The 9,819-nt window shown below is 55.4% G+C and overlaps 1 protein-coding gene across 1 annotated transcript in view; it reads right to left on the bottom strand.

Annotated features, from left to right (window-relative positions):
• Nucleotides 1-8,927, bottom strand: part of LOC308148456 (arf-GAP with GTPase, ANK repeat and PH domain-containing protein 3-like) — a 19,824-nt gene extending 10,897 nt beyond the window's left edge. Inside the window, exon 1 of the mRNA XM_080521920.1 lies at nt 8,210-8,927. Within this exon, the coding sequence (XP_080378046.1) occupies nt 8,210-8,570 (361 nt within the window). The 5' untranslated portion in view covers nt 8,571-8,927. The remainder of the gene's footprint in view (nt 1-8,209) is intronic.
• Nucleotides 8,928-9,819: the final 892 nt, after the last annotated feature.

Below are 9,819 nucleotides of genomic sequence, written 5' to 3'. Positions count from 1 at the left end.
AAGCAACACAGCAACATAGCAATGTTATTGAAGCAATGTAACAACCTGGATGTTATGAAAGCAACACAGAAACATGGTTGTTATGAAAGCAACACAGCAAAGTGCAATGCTTGCAAAGCAACACAGCAATGTGGATGTTATTAAAGCAACACAACAACATGGATGTCATCAAAGCAATGCAGCAACACAGCAACGTTATCAAAGCAATGCAGCAACATGGATGTTATCAAAGCAACACAGCAAAGTGCATTGTTTGCAAAGCAATAAAGCAACGTGCAATGTTAGCAAAGCAACACAGCAACATGTAATGTTTACAAAGCAATGCAACAATGTTATCAAAGCAACGTAGCAACGTGGATGTTATTAAAGCAATGCAGCAATGTTATCAAAGCAATGCAGCAATGTGGATGTTATCAAAGCAACACAGCAACATGCAATGTTTGCAAAGCAACGTAGCAACGTGGATATTATCAAAGCAAGGCAACAACATGGAGGTTATCAAAGCAATGCAGCAACACACCAACATTATTAAAGCAATGCTGCAACATGGATGTTATCAAAGCAACGCAGCAATGTTATGAAAGCAACGCAGCAACGTGGATGTTATCAAAGCAACACAGCAATGTTATCAAAGCAACACAGCAACGTGGAGGTTATCAAAGCAACGCAGCAACGTGGAGGTTGTCAAAGCAACGCAGCAACGTGGAGGTTGTCAAAGCAACGCAGCAACGTGGAGGTTATCAAAGCAACGCAGCAACGTGGAGGTGGTCAAAGCAACGCAGCAACATGGAGGTTGTCAAAGCAACGCAGCAACGTGGAGGTTATCAAAGCAACGCAGCAATGTTATCAAACCAACGCAGCAACGTGGAGGTTATCAAAGCAACGCAGCAACGTGGAGGTTATCAAAGCAACGCAGCAACGTGGAGGTTGTCAAAGCAACGCAGTAACGTGGAGGTAATCAGAGCAACGCAGCAACGTGGAGGTTGTCAAAGCAACGCAGCAACGTGGAGGTTATCAAAGCAACGCAGCAACGTGGAGGTTATCAAAGCAACGCAGCAACGTGGAGGTTGTCAAAGCAACGCAGCAACGTGGAGGTTATCAAAGCAACGCAGCAACGTGGAGGTTGTCAAAGCAACGCAGCAACGTGGAGGTTATCAAAGCAACGCAGCAACGTGGAGGTTGTCAAAGCAACGCAGCAACGTGGAGATTATCAAAGCAACGCAGCAACGTGGAGGTTATCAAAGCAACGCAGCAACGTGGAGGTTGTCAAAGCAACGCAGCAACGTGGAGGTTATCAAAGCAACGCAGCAACGTGGAGGTTGTCAAAGCAACGCAGCAATGTGGCGGTTGTCCAGCAGGCGGCGCTCTGACGCCACGGCAGCGTTTTCAACCTGCAGAAGCTTTGACAGGTGAAACTAAAGGAACTAAAACACTTTGATCTGCTTCCTTTTCTCACCTTCCACTGACGTCCAGTCGTCTGTAAAGAGGAAACATTTACTTCCTACATTTATTACTTTACTGTGTTTATTACTGCCTCATGTCAAAGCTACTAGAATGAGAATAATGAGAATAGTATTAAAGTACCCACAGCTCTGGTATCAGGAGAGGATCGTGTCGGCAGATATCCACTTTCTGGTATCGGGAACAAACCTGGATCGGTGCTTCCGGAACCAGGGCAACTAGAGCAACCAGGGCAACCAGAGCAACCAAAGTGACCAGGGCAACTAGAGCAACCAGGGCAACGAGTGACCAGAGAAACCAGAGCAACCAGAGTGACCAGAGCAACCAGGGCAACCAGAGTGACCAGAGCAACTAGAGCAACCAGGGAAACGAGTGACCAGAGCAACCAGAGTGACCAGAGAAACCAGAATGACCAGAGCAACCAGAGCAACTAGAGCAACCAGGGCAACTAGTGACCAGAGCAACCAGAGCAACTAGAGCAACCAGGGCAAAGAGTGACCAGAGCTTCCTGTCAAACTGTTTCCTGTCGGTCTGTTTCCTGTCAAACTGTTTCCTGTCGGACTGTTTCCTGTCGGACTGTTTCCTGTCGGACTGTTTCCTGTCAGACTGTTTCCTGTCGGACTGTTTCCTGTCAAACTGTTTCCTGTCGGACTGTTTCCTGTGAGACTGTTTCCTGTCAGACTATTTCCTGTCGGACTGTTTCCTGTGAGACTGTTTCCTGTGAGACTGTTTCCTGTCGGACTGTTTCCTGTCGGACTGTTTCCTGTCGGACTGTTTCCTGTCGGACTGTTTCCTGTGAGACTGTTTCCTGTGAGACTGTTTCCTGTCGGACTGTTTCCTGTCGGACTGTTTCCTGTCGGACTGTTTCCTGTGAGACTGTTTCCTGTCAAACTGTTTCCTGTCGGTCTGTTTCCTGTCAGACTGTTTCCTGTCAAACTGTTTCCTGTGAGACTGTTTCCTGTCGGTCTGTTTCCTGTCAGACTGTTTCCTGTCAGACTGTTTCCTGTGAGACTGTTTCCTGTCAAACTGTTTCCTGTCGGTCTGTTTCCTGTCGGTCTGTTTCCTGTCGGTCTGTTTCCTGTCGGTCTGTTTCCTGTCGGTCTGTTTCCTGTCAGACTGTTTCCTGTCAGACTGTTTCCTGTCGGTCTGTTTCCTGTCGGTCTGTTTCCTGTCGGTCTGTTTCCTGTCAGACTGTTTCCTGTCAGACTGTTTCCTGTTTCCTGTCAGACTGTTTCCTGTCAGACTGTTTCCTGTTTCCTGTCAGACTGTTTCCTGTTTCCTGTCAGACTGTTTCCTGTGAGACTGTTTCCTGTCAGACTGTTTCCTGTGAGACTGTTTCCTGTCGTCGTCTCTCTTCCTCTCTGATCGACTCTCAGGTTTCTGTTGCTGCTCTTCTTTCAACGCCCGTCTGTCAGCGGCCAGCTGCTGTTGGCCCCGCCCCCACTGGACCCCCCCCCCCCCCTCCACCCCCCCTGGCAGCACCACCAGCAGTGTGTAGTAATGTGTAGCAGCAGTGTGTGTCTGTCCGTGTCGTCTCTGACTCACACCGTCATTGTGCTGATTTCCCAGCAGCCTCTGGGGCCGTCGGGGTGGCGCCACCTCAGACCAGCACAGCGCCACCTTCAGGTCAACCAATCACCATCACATCTGTTAGCTGCCAATGCTAGCCTAGCTTCTGTCCAAACACACACACACACACACACACTGCAGCAGGTGTGTCGTCCTCACATGAAGACGATTCGGACGACGAGTCGTTTGCTGAGCTGTAATTTCTATTCACTGGTTGTCGGGGAAAAGCGAGCCGCCGTCTCCTAGCAACAGTGTGAGCGAGGAAGAGGAGCGAGGAAGAGGAGTGAGGAGGAGCGGGTCTGCAGGTGAGGCAGCAGCAGCAGCTCGGCGTCACAGTGATGAACACATGAACGCTCCTCGTTCAGCAGCTCACAACTTCTGGAGTCTGAACCTCCGACCCGCCAGCACCAGGGGGCGTGGCCTAACACAGGGGGCGTGGCCTAACACCAGGGGGCGTGGCCTAACACAGTGGCAACATCCAACATGGCGTCCGCCACCACGTGCTGAACTGTGGAGCGGTGAGGTGAGGTGAGGTGAGGTGAGGCTAGGTGAGGCTAGGTGAGGCAGGCGAGGTGAGGTGAGGTGAAGTGAGGTGAAGTGAGGCGGGTGAGGAGAGGTGAGGTGAGCGAGATGAGGGGAGGCAAGATGAAGCGAGGTGAGGTGAGGTGAGGCAAGGCAATGTGAGGTAAGGTGAGGCGGGCGAGGTGAGGCAGGCGAGGAGAGGTGAGGTGAGGTTAGGTGAGGTGAGGTTAGGTGAGGTGAGAAGGCCGAGATGAGGGGAGGTGAGGTGAGGCGAGGTGAGAAGAGGAGAGGAGAGGTGAGGAGAGGTGAGGAGAGGTGAGGTGAGGTGAAGTGAGGCGGGTGAGGAGAGGTGAGGTGAAGTGAGGTGAGGTGAGAAGGGCGAGGTAAGGCGGGTGAGGAGAGGTGAGGAGAGGTGAGGAGAGGTGAGGTGAGGTGAAGTGAGGCGGGTGAGGAGAGGTGAGGTGAGCGAGATGAGGGGAGGCAAGATGAAGCGAGGTGAGGCGAGGTGAGGTGAGGCAAGGCAATGTGAGGCAAGGTGAGGCGGGCGAGATGAGGCGGGCGAGGAGAGGTGAGGTGAGGTTAGGTGAGGTGAGGTTAGGTGAGGTTAGGTGAGGTGAGGTTAGGTGAGGTTAGGTGAGGTGAGAAGGCCGAGATGAGGGGAGGTGAGGTGAGGCGAGGTGAGAAGAGGAGAGGAGAGGAGAGGGGAGGTGAGGTGAAGTGAGAAGGCCGAGATGAGGTGAGGTGAAGTGAGAAGGCCGAGATGAGGAGAGGAGAGGAGAGGTGAGGTGTGGCGAGGTGAGAAGGGCGAGGTGAGGCGGGTGAGGAGAGGTGAGGTGAGAAGGCCGAGATGAGGGGAGGTGAGGTGAAGTGAGGAGAGGAGAGGAGAGGAGAGGTGAGGTGAGGCTCCGCCTCCTCCAGTGAGGTGCTCCTACACAACTGCTGCTTTAATCCAATTGAATGAAGGTTTTCTATCAAAATGAGCGAGTCAGTTGAGCTCCGCCCCCTTGAGGTGAGGCTCGGTATCGCCTGCCTCACTTTATTGTGGCGGTCAGCAGGAAGTCTCACATTAAAGACCAGGTCCTGCTGGGGGACAAGATCAAAGTTCCTGTTGTTGATGTGCTGAGGAGCAGGAAGGTCATGTGACCAGGTCGTATTGATCACATGACAGCCAGACATGAGCCTCAGGGAACCGTCATGGCGGCGGCGGTGGCGTTAGCGTGAGCTCCTGAACGCCACATCAGGGAACCGTCATGGCGGTGGCGGCGTTAGCGTGAGCTCCTGAACGCCACATCAGGGAACCGTCATGGCGGCGGCGGCGTTAGCGTGAGCTCCTGAACGTCACATCAGGGAACCGTCATGGCGGCGGCGGCGTTAGCGTGAGCTCCTGAACGCCACATCAGGGAACCGTCATGGCGGCGGCGGCGTTAGCGTGAGCTCCTGAACGCCACATCAGGGAACCGTCATGGCGATGGCGTTAGCGTGAGCTCCTGAACGCCACATCAGGGAACCGTCATGGCGGCGGCGGCGTTAGCGTGCGCTCCTGAACGTCACATCAGGGAACCGTCATGGCGGCGGCGGCGTTAGCGTGAGCTCCTGAACGCCACATCAGGGAACCGTCATGGCGACGGCGGCGGCGTTAGCGTGAGCTCCTGAACGCCACATCAGGGAACCGTCATGGCGACGGCGGCGGCGTTAGCGTGAGCTCCTGAACGCCACATCAGGGAACCGTCACGGTAGCGGCGGCGTTAGCGTGAGCTCCTGAACGCCACATCAGGGAACCGTCACGGTAGCAGCGGCGTTAGCGTGAGCTCCTGAACGCCACATCAGGGAACCGTCACGGTAGCGGCGGCGTTAGCGTGAGCTCCTGAACGCCACATCAGGGAACCGTCATGGCGGCAGCGGCGGCGTTAGCGTGAGCTCCTGAACGCCACATCAGGGAACCGTCATGGCGGCGGCGGCGGCGTTAGCGTGAGCTCCTGAACGCCACATCAGGGAACCGTCACGGTAGCGGCGGCGTTAGCGTGAGCTCCTGAACGCCACATCAGGGAACCGTCACGGTAGCAGCGGCGTTAGCGTGAGCTCCTGAACGCCACATCAGGGAACCGTCATGGCGGCGGCGGCGGCGTTAGCGTGAGCTCCTGAACGCCACATCAGGGAACCGTCACGGTAGCGGCGGCGTTAGCGTGAGCTCCTGAACGCCACATCAGGGAACCGTCACGGTAGCAGCGGCGTTAGCGTGAGCTCCTGAACGCCACATCAGGGAACTGTCATGGCGACGGCGGCGGCGTTAGCGTGAGCTCCTGAACGCCACATCAGGGAACCGTCACGGTAGCGGCGGCGTTAGCGTGAGCTCCTGAACGCCACATCAGGGAACCGTCACGGTAGCAGCGGCGTTAGCGTGAGCTCCTGAACGCCACATCAGGGAACCGTCATGGCGACGGCGGCGGCGTTAGCGTGAGCTCCTGAACGCCACATCAGGGAACCGTCACGGTAGCAGCGGCGTTAGCGTGAGCTCCTGAACGCCACATCAGGGAACCGTCACGGTGGCGGCAGCGTTAGCGTGAGCTCCTGAACGCCACATCAGGGAACCGTCATGGCGGCGGCGGCGGCGTTAGCGTGAGCTCCTGAACGCCACATCAGGGAACCGTCATGGCGGCGGCGGCGGCGTTAGGGTGAGCTCCTGAACGCCACATCAGGGAACCGTCATGGCGGCGGCGGCGTTAGCGTGAGCTCCTGAACGCCACATCAGGGAACCGTCATGGTGGCGGCGGCATTAGCGTGAGCTCCTGAACGCCACATCAGGGAACCGTCATGGTGGCGTCGGCGGCGTTAGCGTGAGCTCCTGAACGCCACATCAGGGAACCGTCATGGCGGCGGCGGCATTAGCGTGAGCTCCTGAACGCCACATCAGGGAACCGTCATGGTGGCGTCGGCGGCGTTAGCGTGAGCTCCTGAACGCCACATCAGGGAACCGTCATGGCGGCGGCGGCGTTAGCGTGAGCTCCTGAACGCCACATCAGGGAACCGTCATGGTGGCGGCGGCATTAGCGTGAGCTCCTGAACGCCACATCAGGGAACCGTCATGGTGGCGGCGGCGTTAGCTTGAGCTCCTGAACGCCACATCAGGGAACCGTCATGGTGGCGGCGGCATTAGCGTGAGCTCCTGAACGCCACATCAGGGAACCGTCATGGTGGCGGCGGCGTTAGCGTGAGCTCCTGAACGCCACATCAGGGAACCGTCATGGCGGCGGCTTTAGCGTGAGCTCCTGAACGCCACATCAGGGAACCGTCAAGGTGGCGGCGGCGCTAGCGTGAGCTCCTGAACGCCACATCGGTCGCTGGACGTCGTTCTGAGAATGTTTCTGGGCAGTGGAGCGCCACCTGCTGGGACTGTAGAGTACTGACGTACTGACGTGATCAGCTGATGTAGAGATCAGCAGACATCAGTAGAGATCAGCAGAGATAAGTAGAGATCAGCAGAGATCAGTAGAGATCAGTAAAGATCAGTGGAGACCAGCAGAGATCAGGGGAGATCAGTAGATTATAGCAGAGATCAGTAGAGATCAGCTGATGTTGAGATCAGCAGAAATCAGTGGTAAAAGATGGCAACCTTACTTTTAGCATTAGCATTAGCGCTGAACTTCTAGAGGATGAATGAGTGAAACTGGGAACGGTTTCATGGTTTCTGGAGAATTCACTGCATCTCACCATCTCTTCTTCTCTGTATCCCTTCATCAGTTCATCAGTTCATCAGTTCATCACTTCACTTCATCCCTTCATCTCTTCATCAGTTCATCAGTTCATCAGTTCATCACTTCACTTCATCCCTTCACTTCATCCCTTCATCTCTTCATCAGTTCATCACTTCATCCCTTCATCACTTCATCTCTTCATCCCTTCATCCCTTCATCAGTTCATCCCTTCACTTCATCCCTTCATCTCTTCATCAGTTCATCCCTTCATTAGTTCATCTCTTCATCCCTTCATCAGTTCATCCCTTCACTTCATCCCTTCATCTCTTCATCAGTTCATCCCTTCACTTCATCCCTTCATCACTTCATCAGCTCATCACTTCACTTCATCCCTTCATCTCTTCATCAGTTCATCACTTCACTTCATCCCTTCATCACTTCATCAGCTCATCACTTCACTTCATCCCTTCATCTCTTCATCAGTTCATCACTTCACTTCATCCCTTCATCACTTCATCAGCTCATCCCTTCATTAGTTCATCTATTCATCCCTTCATCAGTTCATCCCTTCATCTCTTCATCAGTTCATCCCTTCATCCCTTCATCCCTTCATGTGGTTCCTGCTGATCGTCTCCTTAAATAGAACTCAGCTGTTTTTAATGTTTTGGTTGTTGATCAGCAGAGAATCTCTGAGAGGTTCTGGTTCTGGTTCTGGTTCTGGTTCTGGTTTGGTGAGGGTCTGGTTCTGGGGTGGGTCTAGTCAGGTTCTGGTTCTGGTTCTGGTCAGGGTCTGGTTCTTGATGTGGTTTTAATGTTTTGGTTGTTGATCAGCAGAGAATCTCTGAGGGTTCTGGTTCTGGTACTCCCCCCCCCCCTCCCCCCCGGCCCCCCCAGTGTTGTGCATCTGACAGGAGGCCCGGTGGTACCGGGCGGTACCGGGCGGGACCAGCGGGCGGCGGACTCACCCTCGATGGAGATGACGTGCTCCCGGACCTGGTTCTGCAGGACCGGGTCGTCGATGCGCTCGATCAGGTCGTAGATCGCGTAGATGTTCGGGTGGACCGACTCGAACCGGTGGATCTCGGCCCGGATGGCGGCCGAGTTGGACAGGACGGAACCGCCGGACTGCGAGGCCTGGCCCGGGACCGTCCCGGACCCGAACTGTCCGGCCCCGGAGCCGGCGGAGGACCCGGACCCGAACTGGGACGGGATGGACTGCGGGACCGGGACCGGGACGGGGGCCGGGATCGCGCCCGGAGCGGCCATGGCGGGCTGGGTCTGCTGCTGGCCGAGCCCGGAGCCCGGAACCCCGGACTGGAAATTCATGTGCGCGTGTGCGCGCGCGTCTGTGTGTGTGTGTGTGTGTGTGTGTGTGAGCGCGTGCGTGTGCGCGCGTTCACGGACGGCGGCGGCGGCTCTTGGTCCGGTGGACGTGGATCCGCTCCCGGAGCATCAACGGTCGGTCTCCCGCTGCAGAGACTCGCGGTTCATTCCACCGGAGCGACGCCGAGATTCATGATCCGTCCTGCGGCCTGCTCGGTGTTCGTCCCCCCCGGGGGAGCCTGGCTCCGGTTCTCCGGTTCCTCCGGTTCCTCCGGTTCTGCGGTTCTCCGGTTCTCCGGTTCTGCGGTTCTGCGGGGGAGACAAAGGGCTGCTGCTCCGCCGCCTGAGACGCTCCCTTCCTGGGACTCGACGGAGCTCTGCCTCCGCTTGGTGCTCCGTCCAGAGCCCCTCCTACTGCCCCCCCCCCCCCCCCCCCCCACCCCCCCCCCCCCCCCCACTACTGCCCCCCTCCCGTACTGAGCCCCCGCCTCCAGTATAACCATCACGTCAGGCTGGGGTGTGTGTGTGTGCGTGTGGGGGGGGGGGGGTTTACACAACAAGGAGCTGCAGCAGAGAAGAGCAGCTGAGGGGGGGCGGGCTGGGGGGGGGTAAGATTCTGATCAGACTTTATTGAGCACATGAAATAAATAAATTCACACACACACATATATATATATATATATATATGTGTGTGTGTGTGTGTATGTATGTATGTATGTGTATATATATATATATATATATAGAGAGAGAGAGAGAGAGAGAGAGAGGGAGAGAGAGAGAGAGAGAGAGAGATTCACACACATGGAAATTAAAGGAAATACACGCACTGCAGTACTTTTTACAATATTTAGTTTTCAGTGTTCAGCAGCGACTGAAGCCGGAAACTGTGGCAGCTGGTCACAACTCCTGCAGTGTGTGTGTGTGTGTGTGTGTGTGTGTGTGTGTGTGTGTGTGTGTGTGTGTGTGTGGCCGTTCGGGGGTGGGGTTGGATTCCCATCACTTCCTGTCCGTTGGGCTGCAGATTCTGTCCTCCAGTCTGGATTCCCTGACGGGGGGGGGGGGGGGGGGTGGGGGGGGGGGTGGGTGTTGGCGCCCTCTGCTGGCCGGGAAGCACGTTGCAGGAGGGAACAACACCGGAAACGCAACAATACCTCAACACCAAACGATCTATCATCTATAACCTATCATCTATAACCTATCATCTATAACCTATCATCTATAACCTATCATCTATAACCTATCATCTATAACC

Source organism: Blennius ocellaris (assembly GCF_963422515.1).
Source record: "Blennius ocellaris genome assembly, contig: SCAFFOLD_184, whole genome shotgun sequence".
NCBI lineage: Eukaryota > Metazoa > Chordata > Actinopteri > Blenniiformes > Blenniidae > Blennius > Blennius ocellaris.
The sequence above is the reverse complement of the archived record's forward strand: the minus strand, read 5'-3'. Positions and strand labels throughout refer to the sequence as shown.